The 23,325-nt window shown below is 42.4% G+C and overlaps 1 protein-coding gene across 1 annotated transcript in view; it reads left to right on the top strand.

Moving 5' to 3' along the window:
* Positions 1 to 23,325, top strand: part of PROSER3 (proline and serine rich 3) — a 1,217,796-nt gene that overhangs the window by 715,826 nt on the left and 478,645 nt on the right. The window contains exon 9 of the mRNA XM_044080441.1: positions 19,439 to 20,290. Coding sequence (XP_043936376.1) covers positions 19,439 to 20,290 — 852 coding nt within the window. The remainder of the gene's footprint in view (positions 1 to 19,438; positions 20,291 to 23,325) is intronic.

Here is a 23,325-nt window from a genome sequence, read left to right on the forward strand (position 1 = left end):
TCCTATGCCATCCGTTTCTCTGTCATATGGGAACCCATTGGATTACCACTCCTCAACATTGACTGCATCCTCAGTTTCCTGTTCCTTCCCTTGCTGTCTAGCTTCAATTGAACACTTATACTGGTTTCTTGTGGAAGGCTGCAAAATATCTTCATATGGCACCTGACCAATTGCTTCCTGTTCCACTGGTTTCCCCTTAATTTGTTTATCCACTGCTCTATCCTGTTGTGGTGCTTTCTGAATTAAATTTTCTACACTGAATCCTTAACTTTGCAACTACTCCATAACTTCAATGTATGTTACTTCTCCATTACTAATCTCCTTTTCTACTTTTCCTCTTTGTCTTCTTATTTTTGTATTGTAAAGTTTTCCATTTCCATATTCCTTTGCCTGTATTTCTCTTCAAATATCTTTGGTGCTGCTCTTTTTGTATTGGTTAGTTTTACTCTCTCCTTTGCATAAATATTACAAAATATTAAATATTTTTCTTTCCCATGTCCATATTTCTTCTTCAGATGTCTCCTGATCTTCTTGCTTTTCCTTACTTTGGAGACTCACTCCATCATGCTGTATTGTAACATGCATTAGACCTTCTATACAAAATCCTTCACTTTGTAGGCACTCCATAACTTCAGCTTCTGTTTTTTAACTTCTGCTTTACTAATCTCCTTTTCTACGTTCCCTTTTTATGATATTTTTTATTGTGAAATTTCCATATCCAGATGCCTTTGCCTGTATTTTTCTTGGAATATCTTTAGGGCTGCCTTCTTTATATTGATTAATTTGGCTTTCTCCTTTGCATAAATATTGCACCATATCAAATCTCTCTTTCTTTCCCATGTCCCTATTTCTTTTTTATTTTTCAAATATCTCTAGGTTTTGTTCTTTATTTTTTCACATGTCCTCAGAAGTTTCTTAATCTATATACTATTTTTCACAAATCTGTTGTATATTAATGAACACAAATCTTCATTTGAAGCTTCTGACAGTTTTTTCTGTAGAAGTATTTTTCTTTCCTCTAATTTCTGTCTTAATTGTTTTGTATATTTGTGTTTGGAAATTCTGGGCTTTTTGCGTAATAGTAACAATATACAATTTCTTTCTTATTCTCAATAGTCCACTTTATCATCTTTATGGCTTTTCTTCTGCATCAGTTTTTGTGATTTTTGTGGACTACTACTTCCTTCTACAACAGGGGAGGCCATCCTCCCCCTGGGCCTGGCCCCATTGTAGGAATGTTTCTGTATTTTAAGGATTCTACACTGTCATCTTTCCAGTCCTGGCACCAGTGTGGCTACCAGGATTTGGCACTTTTTTAATCCTGGGTCTTGTACACCCAGCTCTCTTTGTTATTTTTAACCTACTTCTATCCGTGATACATGCTATATAAATGCATTCCGTATATCAGTGTTATCTTAGTGAGATTTTTTGAAAAACAAGGTCCACCTCGCGAAGGTACTCGCCAAGACTTGAAGATGAATTAAATTTTAGCAATAATACTCTCCTTTACTTACTGACTTATCTCTCCATTTGGATTTACAGTTGTGTAAAGTACTTACTGTAAATGTAGATCTCTCTCTAAGGAGAGCGTAGTTTTACAGTAAAGCTATCCACCCTTCTTTACCACTGTTGTGATATTAATTATAATTGTATTTATTTTTGAATCTTTGTATATATACATGTTAGTTGACATACTGTGTGAAATATTATTACTATATTGTGTGATTTATGATATGGGCATATAATTTGGACATTGCATGCTTTGTACTTGTTGGTGTTAAGCCAAAATGTAATATTACTGCAGGTTACCAATGTACTTTGCCAATCACAAGCAAAATTCCCTGTGGGAATACAGGCTGAAAAAAGCATGTGAAGAAAATGCAGGCTATTTAAAGGATCCTCATTCTATCTGCATTAGAACCCTAGCTGGCAAAAGACCAGCATTGGTTCCTAGCAAGAAATGTAGCCACTGCTGGAAGAAAATCTGACATTGTGATGCAAAAAAAGATGAGTAAACTTAAACGCTATGATTTTCTGATGTTCATCGTGCATACAGCTGCAGTAATCACAGATGGGTTCTCTGCCGTCAGGCGGGTCCTCGGTCGGCCGAATTCTAAAGTCTAGGTCTGGCGTCGGTTGTTGTCGCTTTCTTTCCTGACGTCAGTGAGGCAGGGGTATACAAGACACAGCCGACGCCATTTTCTTCAGTCTTTTTTGCCGCGTGGTGCCCGAAGCAGAAGCAGTTCGCAAGTGCCAGTCGGCCAGCTCCTGAATTTACGAAAAATTGGAAACCGAAGTCTTCTTTAAAGCTAAGTACCCCATTGGGGAAACTTTTCTTGCCTCAGACCGATGTCAGAAAAAGTTAACAATTGTATTTCTTGTGGGAAGCAAATACCGCATAAGGATTTCCATTCCCTCTGCATACCTTGTTTAGGCCCAGACCACGATGTCTCGGGCTGTCGCTTTTGCGCTACTTTCAATAAACGCACTATTAAGCGTCGGGCGGAGTTTGGCCAACACCTTTTTGGTAAAGCCTTTGATTATAAAATGTCGTCGGAGACTCCGACTACCGTTTTGTCCAAATAATGCAAGGACAAGGACTGACACGCGACGTCCGCGGTCTCCACTGACACCACGCCAAAACCGGCTACACGTGGTCCGGTTCTCAGCGAGATGCCTATGCAGTCCCTGACTACCAGCGACACTTTTTTGGCGGTGTCTTCTGTAACCGAGACCGCAGGTACCTCGGCCCATACCCAGACTACAACCACCGAAGCCACTGTGTGTGTTGAGCCTCCTAATGTGGACAGGTCCACTTCCACCCATGGTGTCTTTAGACCCTCATCTTCATTTTCCATTAAGGCCTTTACTAAGTTCAAATCAGCCAGGCATCCCAAGAGGCCTGTTGCACAGGGCCCATATCCAGGCCCCAAGCCTAAAAGGCAGATGCTTAAAATGACTGAGGATTTAATTACTCTTATCAGGGGTTCCCAACCCCCTCCAGACAAGAGACCCAGAGTGGAGGAAGATTCTCCCTCTTCTGATCAGGGCTCCATTTTTTCAGAACATTCTGATGTAGAGGAACACTCTTACTCCCCTTTTGAAGATTCTGATGCAGAGCAGTCCATTCCTTCTGTATCTCCTCCAGAGGATTTTTCTTTTGGGGAAACCTTGCACACCTTGAGGGAACACTTCCATTGGGAAGGCCAAGACTTTTCTGATTCCAAGAAAAGACTTGGGGAATTTCTGTTACCTCAACACAGACCTCTGGCGATACCTCCTGTCTTGGACATACTTGATGATGTTTATTCGAGGCTTGACTTAATCTGGATGTCCTGCCTCCTGCCCCAGTCAAGCCTGATAGGTACTACAGAGTTCCTAACTCCCACCAATTTCTTTACAAAAGCCATAATGCTGACCCTGAAACCATTTCTCAAGGCCCCAAGGGAATGAAGGCCTCTACTGCTAAGAATCTACTACCTTCCGAAAGAGAGTCAAGATCCTTAGAAAGGTGGGGAAAAAAGGTATATACCTCAGCCACCCTAGCCATGAGGGCCTTAAATTGTCAGTTTCATATGCTTAAATATCAGCAGTTTCTGTTATCACAATTAAGAAATAAAATGTCTCAACCTGAACAACCAGATTTGAAGGAGTTGCAGGATATGATGCACAGTGCAGAACAAGTGGGTAAACACACCTTGCAATGTGGCTATGATGCCCTAAAGGCCTCAAGTAGAGCTGCTGTTACAGGATCAGTCATTCATAGACATGCCTGGCTTAGGGAACAAATCTTGCCTGATCATGTGAAAGCTAAACTACTAGATGCTCCTTTACAAAAGGATGTGCTATTTGGTACTAATGCTGAGGAGATACTATGGAAAATGGAAGAAAAAGCCAAATCTATGCAAACTGTCAAAGCTTTTCTACAGGTTCAACCACCACGTTTTAGCAGAAATTGGCCTTCTAAAAACTGGTCCTTTCCAGCCACGGACAAGCCCCAAAGAGGTAGATACAGGCACAAGGGGCAGAGGACAATCACAAGGATCATATAGAGGCAGGCAATGGCAAACTCCAGCACCAAGAGGTGGCGAAGACAGTGCACAACAATACAGGAAACAAACCCAATGACTTCCTCCTTTCCATGCCAAGCAAGTCTCAGCTGGCAGCACCTGTGGGAGGAAAGCTGGCATTATTTACAAGAAATTGGCATATTGTCACAACAGACAAATGGATCCTGGACTTTATAAACAGAGGCTACAGATTTCATTTTCACACTCTTCCAAAAATGAGAGGCATGCCAAACCTGCCACACAATCAAAGGACAGAGGCACAACTACAAATTTCAAAGCTCATAGACATGAAAGCTATTCAAGAGGTACCTCCTCACGAACAAGGTCAAGGTTTTTATTCCAGGCTATTTCTGGTACCAAGGAAAGGAACCGACTGGAGACCCATTTTGGACGTATCCATCCTAAACACATTCTTACTCTTACCAAAATTCAAGATGCTCACATTACAGCAGCTTCTTCCCATGCTGGGCAAGGAGTTTTGGCTGGTAACATTGGACCTCAAGGATGCATACCTGCATGTCCCAATCAGACAAAGCTGCAGAAGATACCTCAGATTTCTTGCAGGTTCAATTCACTATCAATTCTCCGCATTGCCCTTTGGCTTATCTACTGCGCCCAGAGTATTCATGAAATGCCTGGCATCAGCAATTGCCTACTGCAGACTTCAAGGGATACAAATTTACCCTTATTTGGACGACTGCCTGATCCAAGCGGATAGCAAGCACATACTTCTGGAACATCTGGCTTATGTAACACGGTTACTGAATTCCCTGGGATACACAGTCAACAAAGAGAAATCCAGGCTAACACCATCTCAGAAAATAACTTTCCTGGGTGCCAACTTGGACACAAACACCCAGATGGCCTATCTTACGCCAGAAAAACAGGGACAACTAACTCAGTACTTCAAAATACTAGCAAATTGTACCAGGCTTACTGCAAGGAAAAATCCTGCAGGCTCTGGGCTTCATGGCATCTTGCATTCTTTTAATCCCATGTGCAAAGTTGCATATGAGGAAACTTCAATGGTACCTAAAAAACCTATGGTCTCAACACAGCCACAGTTTGGAAACAATAATACCAATAATTCCATGTTTGCAAAAGGAATTTCTATGGTGGGCCCAAGCATGTCAAACAAGCACAGGTCTCCCATTCTGCAAGCCTCAAGCAAATCAAGTCATCACAACAGACTCCTCAGATTACGCCTGGGGGGGCGCACATGACAGACAGGTGCATTCAGGGCAAATGTTCCCAAAAGGAAAAGCACCTTCACATCAACCAGAAAGAAATGCTAGCAGTGATAAATGCAATTACAGCTTTCAAGGACCTACTGCATCCAGGACAATTATTGATAAGAACAGACAACACCACAGTAATGTGGTACATAAACAAACAAGGAGGAACACATTCATACCCCCTGTGCAGACTAGCCATGACACTTTGGAACTAGGCTCTGGAATGGCAAATCGAACTTCAGGCACAGTACTTGCCAGGTTTGGAAAACACGCTGGCAGACAATCTAAGCAGAAATATGACAGATCCACACGAATGGAAGTTGCATCCTCAAGTGTTTACAAAGATAATCCAAGCATGGGGGAGGCCAGACATAGATCTCTTCACCTCCCACAGGAATCATCAATTGGAAAAGTTCTGTTCAAGGACCTTTCATCCAAAGGCCTGGAGAGTGGACGCCCTTTCATTCAGTTGGACAGCATGGACAGTTTATGCTTTCCCACCTCTGCCTCTTCTGCCCAAGGTACTCTTGAAAGCAAGAGCAGACAGACCGAAGATGATACTGATTGCTCCAGACTGGCCAAGACAACACTGGTACCCACTCCTGAGGAGCCTAACACATACTCCTCCATGGTCCCTACCTCTAATGCCTCTTCTGCTGACTCTGCACAGCTACAAAACTCTTCACAGTCAGCTGAAAACACTCAATCTCGCTGCATGGAAAATTCCTTAACACCACAACAGACCCTACTCCCCAAAGAGGTGCAGGATGTCATTTTCGAGGCCAGAAGGCCATCTACTAGAAAGGCTTACTCCGCAAAATGGAAACTGTTTTGCTCTTGGAATGAGAAAAAAGGCCAGGACCCTAGAAAACTGAATTTGCCTCAGGTTTTACAGTATCTAGCTGAGCTGCTGAACAGTGCGCTTTCATTATCCTCCATATATATCCATGCCTCAGCCATTTCTGCAGAATTCAACACTGATCCACCCTTATTCTCTCACCCACTCTTAAGACAGTTCCTCAGAGGGGCTAAGAATATAAGACCACCAAGGAAACAACCAGTACCAGCCTGGGATCTTAATTACATTCTAGAAAAATTAACATTGCCTCCCTTTGAACCAGCTGCCTCAACAGATTTGCAATATTTGTCCTGGAAAACAACCTTCCTTCTGGCCATTACCTCAGCTCGTAGGGTTTGTCAACTACAAGGGCTCATGGCTGTGGAGCCCTTTCTCATCTTCCATCAGGACAGGGTTTCCCTTGAACCAACCCGTCATTTATGCCTAAAGTGGTATCCAGGGTAGCTTTAAATCAAGCCATACACTTACCTACCTTTTACCCCAATCCTCAAAACAAAGGGGAAAGGCTGCTACACTCCTTAGACATCCATAGACAGCTACGTTATTATTTGGACAGAACAAAGCCTTTCAGGAAATCAGACCAACTTTTTGTGTCCTATGCTGTAGGAGCTCAAGGGAAGCCAGTTACCAAACAGACAATTTCAAAATGGATAGGCCACTGCATACTGTTTTGTTACTCCTATCATGGAAAATCTGTCCCTGCAGGCATCAGATCCCACTCCACCAGGGCCACAGCTACCTCTACAGCCTTCCTCAGAGGAGTTCCTACCAAAGATATTTTGGAGGCAGCCACTTGGGAGTTCTGTGCATACCTTCACAAAGCACTACCACCTGCCTTTATATTCCAAAACTAGAGCAGGCTTTGCCACTGCTGTGTTGCAGGGCATTCTGGCTCATCCCAGTTCCACCTAGTGCCTACCACTCTGTGCGTAGCTTTGGGATTCTACCCATCTGTGATTACTGCAGCTGCTGTATGCACGATGAACATAGTACAGTTTTGTACCTACCATAAATGTAGATGTTCAAGTGCTAATACAGCTGCAGTACATTTCCTCCCTCCTTCCCTCTTGGTAAAGGCCTAGGGCCTAACCCCTCTTCATACAACCTGATTGGGTTATCCTTCTATGGTATATTTGCTTGCAACTACTGATTTTTGATTATATTGCATTGCATGTATATAAATATAATTTATGTATTGCCTTCCTTCTGGGGGCACCTGACATCTGGGGCAAGAAAGACTGAAGAAAATGGCGTCGGCTGTGTCTTATATACCCCTGCCTCACTGACGTCAGGAAAGAAAGCAACAACAAGGACCTAGACTTTGGAATTCGGCCGACCGAGCGGCAGAGAACCCATCTGTGATTACTGCAGCTGTATTAGCACTCAAACATCTACATTTATAGTAGGTACAAAACTGTACTTCATCATGACCTTTCCTTAAAAAATCTCCTGTTAGGGTAAGTACTTTATACAGCTGCTGTGTACATCCATGATAGCATGTGATGCAGTGTGTGCCTCTATGATGTCTGCAGTAGCAATAATGATAAGAATGTGCACCTGTTTTTTCATAAACTTTCCTAGAGGACCATAATGCTGAATTTTTTGGAATACAAATTTGAATACTAAGATCTGATTTGAGCAGTCGATGATAGAAAAATGGGAAACTATAACTTTTATGAAACAGTCGTGCTTCCATTTCACAATGTGCAAAACAAAAAAACTGAAACACTTCTTTACACTTCTTTATTACAGCAAAGTGTACCAAGTAACAGACGGCAACCCACCATCAGCTAAGTTTAAAATAAGTAGTTAGATGACCACGGCTATATATATTGTTTATAGGTAAGAAGGAAAGACAATTCCATAAACGTATATATGATCACTTATATAAAATAAAGACCAAAGATACAAAGAATGCACTTTATAGGCACATAAATAAACAAGATGATAGACACAGTTTTAAGTTTGCAGTAATTGATCAGGTTCATTATTCTACCCGGGGAGGAAATTTTAAAGCAGTGTTAAGTAAAAGGGATAGTGTCTGGTAGATACGGACAGATGCAACCAGGGAACCTGGTATAAATGAAAATATATCTATAAAACCTTTCTTCATATTGCAATAAACAAATATATATATATACATATTTTATTTATTATTATTTTATTTATATTAAAATAATATTCTAGTGATTAGCAGGTTTCACATTATGAATTTTATTAGGGAATGAAGTATGTATTATTGAATGTGATTCACATACTTTTTTTATGTAGGTTTTGGTTAGTGCAGTTTATTATTTCAGTATTTTTGACATATGCATATAAAAGCATTTTAGAATAATATTGTAGAACTCCAAGTATATAATTTTTTTTTAATTTTTAAATTTATTACAACATTTGTTATATAATTGTTTATGTTGTATGAATTTGAATTGATTGTTATTCATTGAATATAATGTTAGATTTTTTATGAATGACAGTATTGAAATGGAGGCACTTGCACTTTAAATTAGAGAAGCGTATATTTGGCATCAAAAAGTTTTTAAATGAACGTATTGTTACAATGTTAATTGTTCTGAAGAAGTCTGCATTTTGCAGATGAAAGCGCTTAACTTATTCTGTTTTTACATATCTTTTGGATGTACTTATATTAAAAGCTTTTATTTAGTCTGGGCCGTGGTCATCTCGCTACTTATTTTAAACTTAGCTGACGGTGGGTTGCCGTCTGTTAGTTGGTATTCTGGTGTTGTTCAATTATAGCAAAGTATTTGAGAAAAATTGGGATGCAAAAATATCATCCTAGAGCTTTTCAAAGATATGCTGACAGGTTCAGACAAAGTTTGTGATTCTTTTTTTCTATTATCTGCCTACACTCTAGGAGAGAGTTTCCTTGCTACATCCATATCTGAAACAGAGTATCATAAGTGGGAAGGGTGGGTATAATGATTAAAGACTTTACCTCACAGATGCAAGGTACAAGGTTTGATTCTGACCTTTAGTTGTTGGTCAGACTTATAATAGTTTCCAGACTGGTAGCCTAGTATCTCACTATGAAAACTGTTACCACTTTTCAGAGGCTGTGCAGTTTTCCAGAAGCCTGTACCAGGTTTAAATCTGCTTGGTCACCCTCAACAGCTTCATATATCTTCAGATCTAGCCTTTCGTCTTCAGCAAAAGAAGCCTGTACATTGTATATTAAGACACCAGAAAGACACAGGGCTTTTTTCAACACTTTCTCTCGTTTGGGAGAAACAGAATATGGAGGCCTGCTCAGTATCTTTTGAGTACATTTTGATAATGAAGTCCTCTATACTGATCCTTAATCATTTATTTCCACTAAACATCATTGTGGCAAAATTAGACTTTATGTTCTTCTTACAGGAAGTTTCTGTGGTTCTAGATTGGCCGTTTTCAGTTCTCGGCTCTGTCATTAGCTTATCCAGATCTCCAAGACTACTCAGAAAATGGTTATAGTCTTTACTTTAGTAAAACCTCAGAAGAACCTCATAGCAAACTTAATCCCTGCACCAGCAGGGTAACCACAGGGCCTGAGATTTTTATCTTCAAAAACACTCATGGAGCCCACGTTTGGTGATTAGTAAAATTGGATGCAAGTAAACCACTGACCCTTTGCAGCACTAATCCCAGCTCTTCCAAGACTGTTAACTTACACACGTACTTTGCCTATCACAAGCAAAATTCCCTGTGGGAATACAGGCTTCAGAGAATACAGTTTCAGTTCTTGTCTCGTAAAGTGCCTTTCACCCATCGAACTCATTGTGCACAAAGACGCTCTTTAATGTCTATGAAAGTAGAGGTAGTATAGTCCCAAGGAAACTGATTTGTTTACTTTGGCCTATATTTCTTTAGGAGTAGACTAAATGAAGCCTCATCCTGTTAGATCAAACCAGTTGCAGCTTCAGCTCCATCAGTAAAAAGTATTGTATAGTTAATCTGTACTAACTCCATGGTTGCATAGCTACTGAATAAAAAGGCCACACACTTTGGTTTGCTGCTGATGCACAAATATAAACTCTTAATGACCGTGATTTCATATGGAATAAGTGAGAGGGGAGTTCAAAAATCGGGGAATAGAAATCAGTGAGTTTAAACTCATCCACTTTATGCTTCACCAAGTTAGGAAAGCTGACATGCATACATAAATAGGAAGGGTATGAGTGCACTTCATTTAGATGTTCTTCATTCCACATTGCTGCAGTCCTAACCATTGGGGTAGTCCGCTGTCCAGTCGGCCCGAATACCAAAGTATATGGCTGACGTCGGTCAGACTGATGTCAGTACGTCAGGGTACTAATGCGCATGACCGACGTCATATGCCCAGTCTTTTTTGCCGCATGGTCCGATGCAGAAGCAGTTTTGCGAGTGCAGGTTGGCGTTCTGAAAAATTTCCGGAGGCGGAGTTTCACACCGAATCAACGTTGGGTAAGTACCCGTTGGAACATTTTGGTTTTTCTTGCCTCAGTATTTAACCGGATGTCAGAAAAAGTGAATAACTGTATTTCTTGTGGGAAGCAGATACCTCATAGGGATTACCATACTTTGTGTATACCTTGTTTAGGGCCTGAGCACGACGTTGTTGGTTGCCGCTCTTGTGCTAGATTTAACAAACGCACAATTAAGAGAAGGTTAGACTGTGCCAGGTTAGTGTTTGGGAAGCGTTGTAATTATAAAATGCCGTCGGATGCTCCGGCCGCTTCCCAAAAGCGCAAAGACAAAACAGCAAAGCCTAGGGTTGATGAACCGGCAGTCCCGGACGTCGGTTCTTTAGAAGGCTCAGTGGAGCCAGAGGTTTTGCCAGGAGTTTCTTTGGAGTCTCAGGCAGAGACTTTACTGTTACAGGATGTGCCCTCTCAGGAGGTAGGCCAGGCTGAGGGGGCTTCTCAGGTAACTGTTCTTCCCTCTCTTCCCAAGGTAGTTAGAGCCTCTCCTTCTGTTTCCAAAACTTCTTTGAGAGGTAGGCCAAGTTTAGCTTCAGTGGGGCTTCTCCTAGCACTTCAGGTTCTGTGCCTAAGAAACATATGCTTAAAATGGCAGAAGATTTAATTACTATGATTAGAGGCTCTATGCCCCCTCCTGATAAGAGGCCTAGGGTGGAACCTGAGTTTGAGAGTTTTGAACAGTGTTCAGAGGCTTCTGAGTCTTCTGCGGAAGACTTGCAGGAGTATCCTCCTTATTCTGATTCTGATGTGGATGATTCCACTCCTACAGCTTCTCCTCCTGAGGATTTCTCATTTTCAGAGACTCTGCATTCCATGAGGGAGCACTTTAAATGGGAAGGCCAAGATTACTCTGATTCCAGGAAAAGGCTTAGGGAATTCTTATTTTACCCCAGCATAGGCCCTTAGCTATACCTCCTGTGTTGAATGTGGTGGAAGATGTTTTTGCAGAGGCTTCCCTGAACCCTGATTCTTTGCCTCCTGCCCCTGTTAAACCTGATAGGTACTATAGGGTGCCTGAAGCTCATAAGTATCTGTTTAAGAGTCCTAGGGCAGACCCGAAACTATTTCTCAGGGGCCTAAAGGTGTTAAGGCCTCTGTTGTTAAAAATCCTGTTCCCACTGATAAAGAGGCAAGGGCTTTGGATAGGTGGGGAAAGAAAGTGTATACTTCTTCCACTTTAGCCATGAGGCGTTGAATTGTCAGTTTCACATGCTAAAATATCAAAATTATCTCCTTTCACAATTGAAATCTAAGGTGGATGCTTTGGCGGAAGGTATAGAGTGTAAAGAGTTGCTGGATTTAGTTCATGTGTCTGAACAAGTGGGTAAGCATTCTTTGCAATGTTGTTTTGATGCTGTGCAGGCCTCCTCGAGGGTGGCTGCCACTAGTTCTGTTCTTCACAGGCATGCCTGGTTGAGGGATCAGAATTTAGCAGAGCATGTTAAGACTAGGATTTTGGATGCTCCTTTACAGTCTGATGTGTTATTTGGTTCGCCTGTGGAAGCAGTTTTAAAGAAAATGGAGGACAAAGCTAAGTCTATGCAAACTGTTAAAGATTTTTTGCAGGTGCAGCCACGTTTAGTAGAAATTGGCCTACTAAGGGATGGACATATCCTGCTTATGATTCTCAGTCTAGGGGTAGGTCTAGGCGTGGTAGGGGCAGAGCTCAAGGTTCTTTTAGGCCTAGCACACGGGGTTCACCTCCTCACACTTCTGGTGAGCGCAGGCCCCAGTCCTTTCGTAAACAGACCCAATGACCTGCCTTTTCAGCTGCCAGTAGATTCTCGCCTGGCAGCTCCTTTGGGAGGAAGACTGTCTCTTTTCAAAGAAAATTGGGATTTAATCACTCAAGACAGATGGGTGTTGGATATCATTCACCACGGTTACAGGTTTTATTTCCATACATTGCCCCTTTCAAAGACATGCCAGACGTTCCCCTCCACAAAGGAAGGAGGCTCACAAGCAAATTTCTCTGTTACTCCAAATAGGGGCCATTCAGCCAGTCCCTGTACCAGAAAGGGGCCTAGGATTTTACTCTCGCCTGTTCCTAGTACCAAAGAAGGGGAACACGTGGAGACCAATTTTGGATTTATCTATCCTCAACACTTATCTGGACATTCCCAAGTTCAAGATGTTGACGTTACAACAGCTTTTACCTCTGCTGGGCAAAGATCATTGGATGGTAACTTTAGATCTCAAGGAAGCTTACCTTCATGTGCCTATAAGACTAAGTTGCAGGAAGTATCCGTTTCGAGCTGGAAATTCTCATTATCAGTTCTCTGCGTTGCCCTTTGGCTTATCTACTGCCCAGAGTATTCACAAAGGTTCTGGCTCCAGTGATAGCTTACTTCAGGCTAAAAGGAATTCAAATCTATCCTTACTTGGACGACTGCCTGATTCTGGCTCAAGAAAAGGAAGACCTTCTACAGCATCTGGAATATGTCATAGCAGTGCTAAGATGCCTAGGGTATTCTGTGAACGAAATAAAGTCCAGTCTAGTACCCTCTCAAGACATGTGCTTTCTGGGTGTGAGACTGAATACAGCAGCCCAGATGGCCTTTTAACCCCGGACAAGCAACAGAATCTTTCCAGTTACTTCCATCAACTATCTCTTCAGTCCGGGCTGACTGCAAGGACAGTCCTTCAAGCCTTAGGGTTCATGGCATCTTGTATTCTGGTGCTTCCCAATGCCAAACTGCATATGAGGAAGCTGCAATGGTATCTCAAAATGTGTGGACACAGCACTGCCAGGATTTGGACACTGTCATTCAAATAATACCTTGCATTCAAAAAGAATTTTGTGGTGGGCTCAGGAATGTCACCTAAACAAGGGACTCTCTGTGACCCGGCCAGAGGCGAGTCAGATTTTAACGACAGATGCCTCGGACATTGCTTGGGAGCTCATCTAAATGGAAAGTGGATACAAGACAAGTGGCCTGCCAGACTACAGCATCTACATATCAACATGAAAGAGATGTTAGCAGTCCAGTTTGCATTAATGGCTTTCAAGGAGTTACTTCTTCCTGGGCAGGTGTTGATTCTAACAGACAACACAACTGTCATGTGGTACATCAACAAACAAGGGGAACACATTCTTATCCTCTATGCAGGCAAGCAATCACTGTATGGGAGACTGCGCTCAGCTTGGAACTAACTCTTCCGGCAAGGTTTCTGCCGAGCGCAGAACTCCTTAGCAGATTTGTTAAGCAGGCAAATCATGGATCCCCACGAGTGGAAACTGGATCTTCATGTATTTCAGAAATTGACAGTGTCATGGGGAACTCCAGACATAGATCTGTTCGCTTCTCCACTGAACCACCAGCTGCCAAAGTTTTGCACAAAGGGGTTTCATCATACAGCTTGGAAAGTGGATGCTCTTTCTTTCAGTTGGAAAAATCTTCATGTGTATGCCTTTCCACCTCTGCCTCTTCTCCCAAAGGTGCTCCTAAAGGTCAGACAAGACAAGCCAAGGATGATTTTAATAGCTCCAGATTGGCCTCGGCAACACTGGTACCCACTACTAAGGAGTCTGGTAGGGAAGCCTCCATGGCCTTTACCTTTGATTCCACACCTGTTATCTCAGAAGGACGGTCACCTGCTCAATGTCAAGCTTCACTCTCTTCATCTAACAGCATGGCATATTCTGTTTTGAAACACAGCAGGTCTCAACTTCCTCAACAAGTTTTAAATGTGATTATGGAAGCCAGACGACCTAGTACAAGGAAAGTGTGAAAAATGGAAGAGATTTTTATTTTGGAGTGCAGCAAAGAATTTGGAGATTTCTGAGCCTAATTTGAGTGTGGCTCTTCAATATCTTACTGAGTTATTGGACAAAGGTTTGTCCTTCTCTTCCATTAAGATTCATGCTGCAGCAATTTCAGCTCACTATGATTGTGACCCTCCATTGTTTATCCTTTGTTCAAGCAGTTTCTTAGAGGGGCAAAGAATATAAGACCCCGTAGAGCTCCTACTCCTGCTTGGGATCTCAATTTTGTGTTGGAAAACTTACTCTACAACCTTTTGAGCCTGCGGCTACTGCTGAATTGAAATACTTGTCATGGAAGACTGCTTTTTTGTTGGCTATTACTTCTGCAAGAAGGGTTTCTGAGTTGCAGGCCCTTATGGCAGTAGAGCCCTTTTGATTTTCCATAAGGATAGGGTATCATTACGTACTAATCCTTCCTTTATGCCTAAGGTGGTTTCTAGTGTGGCTTTAAACCAAACTATTCATTTGCCTACTTTCTATGCAGATCCCCAAAATAAGGGAGAAAAGATTTTGCACTCTTTGGATGTACATAGGCAGTTACGTTATTATTTAAGCAGGACTAAGGATTTCAGGCAGTCTCAGCAGTTGTTTGTTTCTTTTGCTTTGAGTTCTCAGGGCAAGCCTGTGTCTAAGCAAACTATTTCTAAGTGGATTGGGTTTTGCATTTCATTTTGTTATTCCCATCATGGCAAGGAGATTCCAGCTGGGATTAGGCCTCATTCCACTAGGGCTACTGCCACTTCTACAGCATTTCTAAGGGGGGTGGCAACTAAGGATATTTTGGAGGCAGCTACTTGGAGTTCAGTACATACTTTCTCTAAGCATTACCACCTTCCTCTCTACTCTAAATCTAGGGCTGGTTTTGCCACAGCTATTTTGCAAGGCATGTTGACAGCTCCTGCTTCCTTATGATTTGCCAGCCTCCCTTACCTCTGCTTTGGGATTCTACCCAATGGTTAGGACTGCAGCAATGTGGAATGAAGAACATAGTACAGTTTTGTACCTACCATAAATGTAGATGTTCGAGGATCTACATTGCTGCCAATCCTCCCTCCTTCCCTCTGTGTTTAGGGGTGGTGGTGTGGGTTAGGCTATATTCTTGAAAATTTGTATATATTGTATATTTGTTTGGTGCGGGGTTTTTTTCGTGTTTTTGGTTTAGGCCTTGTCTTTTTAGGGTCTTCTGACATCTGGGGCAAGAAAAGACTGAGGATATGACGTCGGTCATGCGCATTAGTAACCTGTCGTCCTGACATCAGTCTAATGCGCCTTGACCGACGTCAGCCATATACTTTGGTATTCGGGCCGACTGGACAGCGGACTACCCCAATGGTTAGGACTGCAGCAATGTGGATCCTCGAACATCTACATTTATGGTAGGTACAAAACTGTACTTTTTGAAGAAATGTAACAAAATATCATCCTTATGTTCTGATGATAAATGCACCCTACAGTAATTATGTGTTGCATAAAAAGCAAGTGGGAACTTGTACATACCTCTTTGCAGGGAACCTGTGAATCTTTGGTAGTTGATTGTGACCAAGAAAGTAGTATTGTGACCAAGAAAGTAGTACGGCAGGCGGTCCATCTACCTAGCTAAGAGAACATGTGAAAGACTGACTCCTTAACCAGGTCTTTGCCAACAACACAAGTAGCAAAAAAAAAAAAGTAGTACGTAAATGTCAGTATTCTGCACCCTTTAGTATCAAATGTAAATGACAAGACATATTTTCCTTTCCCTGAACTCAGGAATTTTTTATAGCTTTAGAAATTTGATGTCTGAGCAGACAAAGGAAGACAAAATCCTGTCGTCTCTGAGGTATGCAAAGAGGATTTGGACTTGACAGCAAATCTTTTTTTGGCAAACAGCCTATGTTCTGTGAGTGTCAAAACTCCACAACAGATTCTCTAGGTAGATTCTATTTAAATTTTATTGCATAGGAAAACCAGCCAGACACGATGGCTGCTCAGTGTGGGTTCCTATTACGTTATCGAAGTTCTGAAACTTCGAACACCATAAGGTCGAACCCTTATGTTCGAAGTGTCAGAACACAAAGAATAAAGTACCCCACACCCCCCGCTCTTTAAATATACCAACTCTGAGATTGCACTACAGTGCGGTAAAGGGAAATATTCCCTTTCCGCACTGCATTGCGATCTCGGAGTTGGTATATAGGTTCATAGGTCGGTACTAGGCTATTGGCCCTAGGGCCTATATAAGCCTAGCCAAAAATGTACCCTGGCTTTCGACACCCAAGAAAATTGTTTTCCTGTGCCCCTGTCGAGCAGAGCCACAGAAGTAATCCCTGGGGTGAATTTCCTATTCCCCATCCAATCATCAAGATTTTTCTTGAAGAGTGCTAATGAGGAGCTCTGTTTGACATAGATAGGTAGTCTGTTCCAGAGTATGGGAAGTCTCTGGGACAGGAATCTATCCCTCGAGCATGTTCTGTTTATTGTGGTGACAAGGTTTAGGTTCCTAGAGCCTGTAGCTCGGAGGGATTGGAATTTCTTTAAGTGGAGCATGTCCAACAGCTCTGGGTTTGACATAGCATTGTATGTTAGGCAGAGATCGCCTCTGAGTAGGCGATATGTGACAGAGTAAAGCTGGAGTTTTTTGAGACGGTCTGCGTAGGGCATCTGTTTGAGGCCAGTAATCCTCTTTGTGAGGTATTTCTGTTGCCTTTCCAGTTGTTGTAGATGTCTTGTGAGGAACATACCAAAAGGGGCATTGTACTCTATAATGGGTCTAATGAGTGATGAGTAGAGGGGAACAATGACCTCTTTTTTTCTGGATGAGAAACCTTTTGTGATGAGGTGAGCCACGTATAAGGATTTCCTGACCACTGTGGCAATGTGATTATTAAAGGAGAAACTACTGTCCACCTGTGTCCCAAGGTCTCTTATCACATTTTCGGCGTTAAGTAGACTACCAGCTATGTGGTAGTTCATGGGTACAGAGATTTTACCAAAGGGGATGACAATACACTTTTTGGCATTGAGCTTCAGGCCATGGCTTTGACACCAGGCATCTGTCTCAGTGAGGCCCTTTTGTAGTATGTCCACATCATTAGGAGTTTCGATTATGGCTCCTAGTTTGCAGTCATCTGCAAACTTTGTTAGCCAAAGACCTTTTGTGTTAGCCTGTACTTCAGAGAAGTAGATACCAAACAGGAGAGGACCCAGGACTGAACCCTGTGGTACTCCACTTGTCACTGGTCTGAAGTCAGATTTGGAGTCTGCTACTTTCACAGTGTGGGCTCTATCCGTGAGCCAGTTGGCAACCCATCTTGTGACATAGTTTAGTGAGCTCATCTATAATTCCAGAGTGGGGGATGGTGTTGAAAGCCTTGGCGAGATCTAGATAAACTGTGTAAACCACTTTACCCTCATCTATGGCTTTGGTGACTGCTTCAAAGAAGTCAATCAGGTTTAGGAATCATGATCTGCCTGTTACAAATGCGAACTGGGTAGGGTCCAGAGTTTGGAGATTACCAATGTCTTTGTTTGAGTTCCATGATGATATGTTCCATGGCCTTGTAGACCAGGCTTGTCAAGCTAATGGGCCGGTAGTTCTTGGGGTCCGTTGCGGCTCCCCTTTTGTGGAGTGGGATAACCATCACAGTGCGTCATTCAGTGGGCACAAAGCCTGAGGTGAGTCTATGATTGAACATGGTACTTAGGTAGGGTGCCAATTCATTCTGTAATTCATGTAGAACGCAGCCAGGGATATTGTCAGGTCCCATGGATGCTGTGTTCTTGGCTTTGGAAAGTGTTTTTTTTTACCTGTGCAGCCATGATTACAGGAACTTTGCATTCTTCCGGTATAGAGATGGGCCCTCTAGGGGGTGAGAGGGGGGGTAAAGTTAGCACTGAACCTATCTGCCAGGATGTTGGCAATATCAGTTGGTTCTGTATATTTAGTACCATTGTGCTGTAACTCAGAGCAGATCTGAGTGTTACCATTGAGATTCTTGACATAGCTATAGAATGCTTTGTGGTTGTCTTTAGAGTCAGTGGCAATTTTGTTTTCGTAACTAGCTTTGGAGGATTTTATGAGGGATCTCAGCTTCTTACTGAGGTTGACCAGGGAGTTCCTCCAGTCATGGGATTTTACTCTTTTTTGCAACAGTTTCTTTCTTCTGTTGTAGAGTTTGCTTATGGCAGGGGACCACCTTTAAATTTATATATTTATATATTATATTCTATATAATTATATTTTTTATTTATATATTATGTATATTTAAAGAGTGGGGGTGTGGGGGTGCAGGGGAGCATGCCCCCCTACTTGCAACAGTTAGGTAGGTTTTAGGTGTTTTATTTTTTACGTTTGAATTCTTGAAACTTCAAATATCTGAGTTCGATGTTCTCAGGTTCGAAGTTTCAAGGATTCGGCAACGTAATAGGAACCCGTTCAATGTCATATGCGCCGAAGTAGAACTGCTGACCTTCAGAAAAGGACTAGAACTCTAGTAATAGCTGCCCAGTGCCAGACCTCTGAGCTTGACCTACAAAATAAACAATGCTTGTCTGTCTTGCATCTCCCAAGAATTTTCAAGAATTCTAGTAGTCTTGGCTCCTCTTTTGTTACTGGATTTTTTCAGCTTCTTTTTATCCCCTACTTGAAATGCCATTACATTGGACTCTAGGGTGTATCTGATATTTTTTTTGTTGTTTTGATTTTTATTGACTTTTACACTCTATTCCTAATTTTATGGATTGGCAACTCCTCTGTCTGACTGGTGTATATTTTACCAATATGTTCAGGAATTGTTTCCTGTATTCCATCACCGCAAGTGCCTGTGACAGCTTTGAAGAGGAGGGTCTATGTGTGGGATTTCAGAAGAAAATTTTACCAGAATCCGGAAAACTGGAGACTGCCTTAATATATAAATGGTGGTTCCTGTTGTAATAGCCTTTCTCAAAGATTTGCTGGCATAAGTATTCATGTAACTCTATTTTTGACATTTGCAAAAACAGTGTTATATATTTGGTATACAGAAATAATAAAATGTATCAAACTTTGGTATTTTGTTTGTTTTTCTCTTCAGGGAGAGATATCAAGTACTGCAGCTGAATCATGTAAACTTGCATCTAAGCATCATGATGCAGAAAACCTGTCATGTGCTGCTGATACTGTTTACACAGTGGCAAGTCCAATGATGATAAGTAAACCAAATGAGAAACTTAATCCCGTTTCTCCTCACCTTCATCTGATGTGTGATGTGCTGCCTTGTCCATATAAGAAACAATCACAGACTTTAAACAGGCTTTCATGTGATGTGGAGCAAGCACCTGAAACCACTCTAATTAAAAAAGTGCATTGTAAATCCCCAAATGATGTGGCTTCTCCTGATCACTTAGTGCCAGAACATGATCACATGGGAAGCACACGGAAGATCAGTACTGAATCTCACAGTGAGAGTTTAAAGAGAGAATGCCAGTCTGAGAGAGAAATTAATACCCTAGATACAGGTAAAAACCAACAAATTCTCACCAGAGCAAAATTAAAGACTGGAGTTGAGGAACAAATGTCCCAAAGTCATGATCAAAGTAATGCTGTATTGCTTGAAGATCTGAGGTACACACACACAGAAATGGAAGAGAAAAGGACCAAAGCATTCAAACCCCCAGATTTGTTGAAAGGAAGCAAGGCAACACATGAAGCTTCTAGAAAGTCAGGAATTCCTGATGGCAGAACCAAGGGTTTGAGGCCTCAAAGGATGAGCAAAGAACAATATCATTTGTCACAGCATGGCTCTAACCTGCCTAAAGAAAGGCACTCTAAAAAATCGAAGATGAACCTTGAAGAACAGGCAACAGATCCTCCTCAGGAAAAAAGAGAAAGGGAAAGGAGGAGAGAAGCCCCTCCATTGTCTCCTATTCACAACATCCTTGGGCAGGTATTGTTTTAGAGAATTAGGCAGCCAGTCTGTAAATATTAAACTTTCTGGTATTGTTTCTCGTTACTCATTAATTTGAAAATTGGTTTTAAGTGTTACATATTGTGATTAAAAATATATATGAACTGCAAAAATGGTTGTGGGAAGGTATAGTGTTAGTCTGCTTACATGTTCAGTGGTCGGCAAAATGCACTGTTCATAATAAGCATGTTGTGCTGTCCTGAGTGACATCTTGAGATGTCTACCATTAAGTATTGACTTTTTACATTATTTCTTATGTTACAGGCAGAACTTTTATGTTGTCTGGATCTTCCTGTGCAATATGTCTGTAATTGTGCCTTATGCTGCCTTGGAAGTTTCTTTAGCACAGGCATGTTAAATGCCATTTTAACAAGTTTGTGTATATTTAATTTATGGTAGATATGAATAGCAGTCTTGATCATATGTTGTCCATTTCATTCTTCCTTACTTGTGGGTCTAGGATCTGACATCAGATCCGATTTGTCCACTTTTACAAGACTATGACCCGAGCCTCAAGCTCCTTCCTCTATCATAATGCCTCACACCTGCTCTAACCCTCAAATCTTGTTTACCGACATTCTGCACAGACGTGGTCCTTGGCTCTTGAGAATTTTCAGTGGAAAAGATAGCTGCTTTTTTCTCTACTTACTCAATTTTCCTTGCCATTACTTAATATAATTATCCCTTCTTGCTATTCTTCCTATGCCTCCCCTCCTAAAGTGGGACTCTTCCCTTTCTTTCACTTTTTTCAGTGCTTTGGCACTTTTCCTGTAGTTGACAAAAAGACTTTTAAATAGTATCTGCATTTACTCTTTATAGCATTTCTTTAGAGAGAGTGTGTGTGTGTGTGTGTGTGTGTGTGTGTGTGTGTGTGTGTGTGTGTGTGTGTGTGTGTGTGTGTGTGTGTGCACGTGCGCACATGGTGTTGTGGCTTATCTGTCAAAATGTCTGGTTAACTGAATGAGCCTACAGGGTTGAAAAGATGCACTTCTTGAGGGCACTAAATTCCTAATTCTGATGCCCACAAGAAGTGCGTCTATTGTCTGGGGTTCAAAGATCTGCAGGTTGACTATCCTATATGGACAGCCTTCGACCGGCCTGCCCTCTCAGACTGCCAGAATAAGTTAATCGTGAAGGGGATTTTGCATGCTTCTGGTGCTCAAACTCCTGCCAAGTCATCGAGCTCTAAGGATCTTAAAACAAGAGCTTCCTCAGCTTCTCTGGGGGCGGCTTCTCATGCAGAGAAAAGGCAATGGTTACTGGATCCAAAGTTCTCGGATCAGAGTCCATCTAAAGTTCCTTCAGATACAATAGTCCGCTTGGATCCGAAGCTGGCTTCAGATAAGTCTGTTCTCAGGGGATCCAACTATGGTCATTATAGAGTCTCCTACAACAAGAATGTCATCCTCAGATCCAGCAGCTTTAGGTCCGAGGTCTCTGAGCTGAACATTAGTTTTGGTATCAAAACAAGCATCCCCGGTTCCTACGTCCAAAATTTCATCACCAGCAAGATCCAGGCACTCCTCTGCTTCCCTCTAGGTCACCTCAGAGCCTTCTTCGATCAGATATGGACAGGATAATGAGGAGGTTTCGCAAGGCGCAGATAGATTTAGGGTTATTGCTATCTTCGTCCCATCCAGGATCTCCAGCACCTTCTCTACACACTCCTCTTCCGATCCAAACCATTGCTTCAAAATCCCAGGATCCACTTTCTCCGAGGGAGTTGACATATCCGAGAATAATGATTTCTTCAACTCCATCAGAGTCCCAGACCAGTTCAGCTGTGATACCGTTGGAGCAGAGCAGGTCTCCAATCCGAGATGTCAGCACCAATTCCAGGGGACAGGCTACTGGTCTAACCTTGTCGGATCCATCCCTTCCCCTAGGAGCTTCAGCCTTTGACAGCTCAGGTCCGATACTGTCTGGAGACTTCAGATCCAGAGTAAACTCTACTCCTTTCCCCCCAGGTAGCTTTGGTTCTGGGAGAGGAGAGGGTTTACTCGAGTCCATCAGCCTTTCAGGTGGTGGAGAGGACTTTCTTTAGACCTAGAGATGCATCCCCTCTTCCCCAGGATCCTACCCCAGTCTACAGCTCTTTTGAGTCCTGAGCCCATCCTTCCTCTCCTAGGTTAGCCCCCACGAGCTAGCCTTCAGACTACTACTAACCCCAGAGGCCCCTATATCTTCCAATTCTTCCCCTGAACCACCCACAGGGGAGGTACATCCCAAGAAAAAATGCAAGAGGAGGCATTTAGAGTCCCTTATAGAATCCTTAACCAAGGATACCAACTTCGATAAGGAAAAGGGATCCCCAAGATCTCCACCTGGAGATGTCTCCTTTGGAAATATCCTGGAAATATTGAGGCAGAGAAGTGGATGGTCCTCAAAACATTCCTCTTCTGAGGAGTTGGTGTTTCTGGAGGCATTCTTGGTGAGCCCATCAATGTCTTGGGTAACCCCCCCCCCCCCCGATGGATGAACGTATTGATCTAGTTTTCCGCCGGGCATGGAAGGGACCCGACACCATTGAGCCTTTTCAGAAACATGCAGACAATTATCCAAGCCCACCTAGTGACAGACTTCATTGGAGCAAAGGTGTGCACTTTGATGCTATTGTGGTGTCAGCAGCCCTAAAGAAGGAGCTGGCCGAGCAGAGGTCTACAGTCCATCACCTGAGCAGGGAGACCTGGGCTTTGGACAGACATGGGAAGTGCCCCTACACCTCAGCCACTTTCGGGCTGAGAGCTTTGAACTATCTGGTCCATTTTACTTGCCTTCAAAGGGACTTGGTCAAGGAGCTAACCAACTGTCTTACAGAAATCTTGTCAGAGGAGGAAGAAGGTGTCTCCCCATTTGGCTTCTCTTTCTTCCCTAGCAAATTTCTCGAAGTTAATCTCTAACACTGCAGTGGGTACCTCTCGAGCAGCTGGATCAGGCATAGCCTTGAAGAGACATGCCTGGATGAGACTGTGTGGCTTTGTAGAACCTTTTGAGACCTCTTTCACTAATGCCCC

The sequence above is a fragment of the Protopterus annectens genome, chromosome 8.part0 (assembly GCF_019279795.1).
Source record: "Protopterus annectens isolate FY-2018-M chromosome 8.part0, PAN1.0, whole genome shotgun sequence".
NCBI classification, from domain to species: domain Eukaryota; kingdom Metazoa; phylum Chordata; order Ceratodontiformes; family Protopteridae; genus Protopterus; species Protopterus annectens.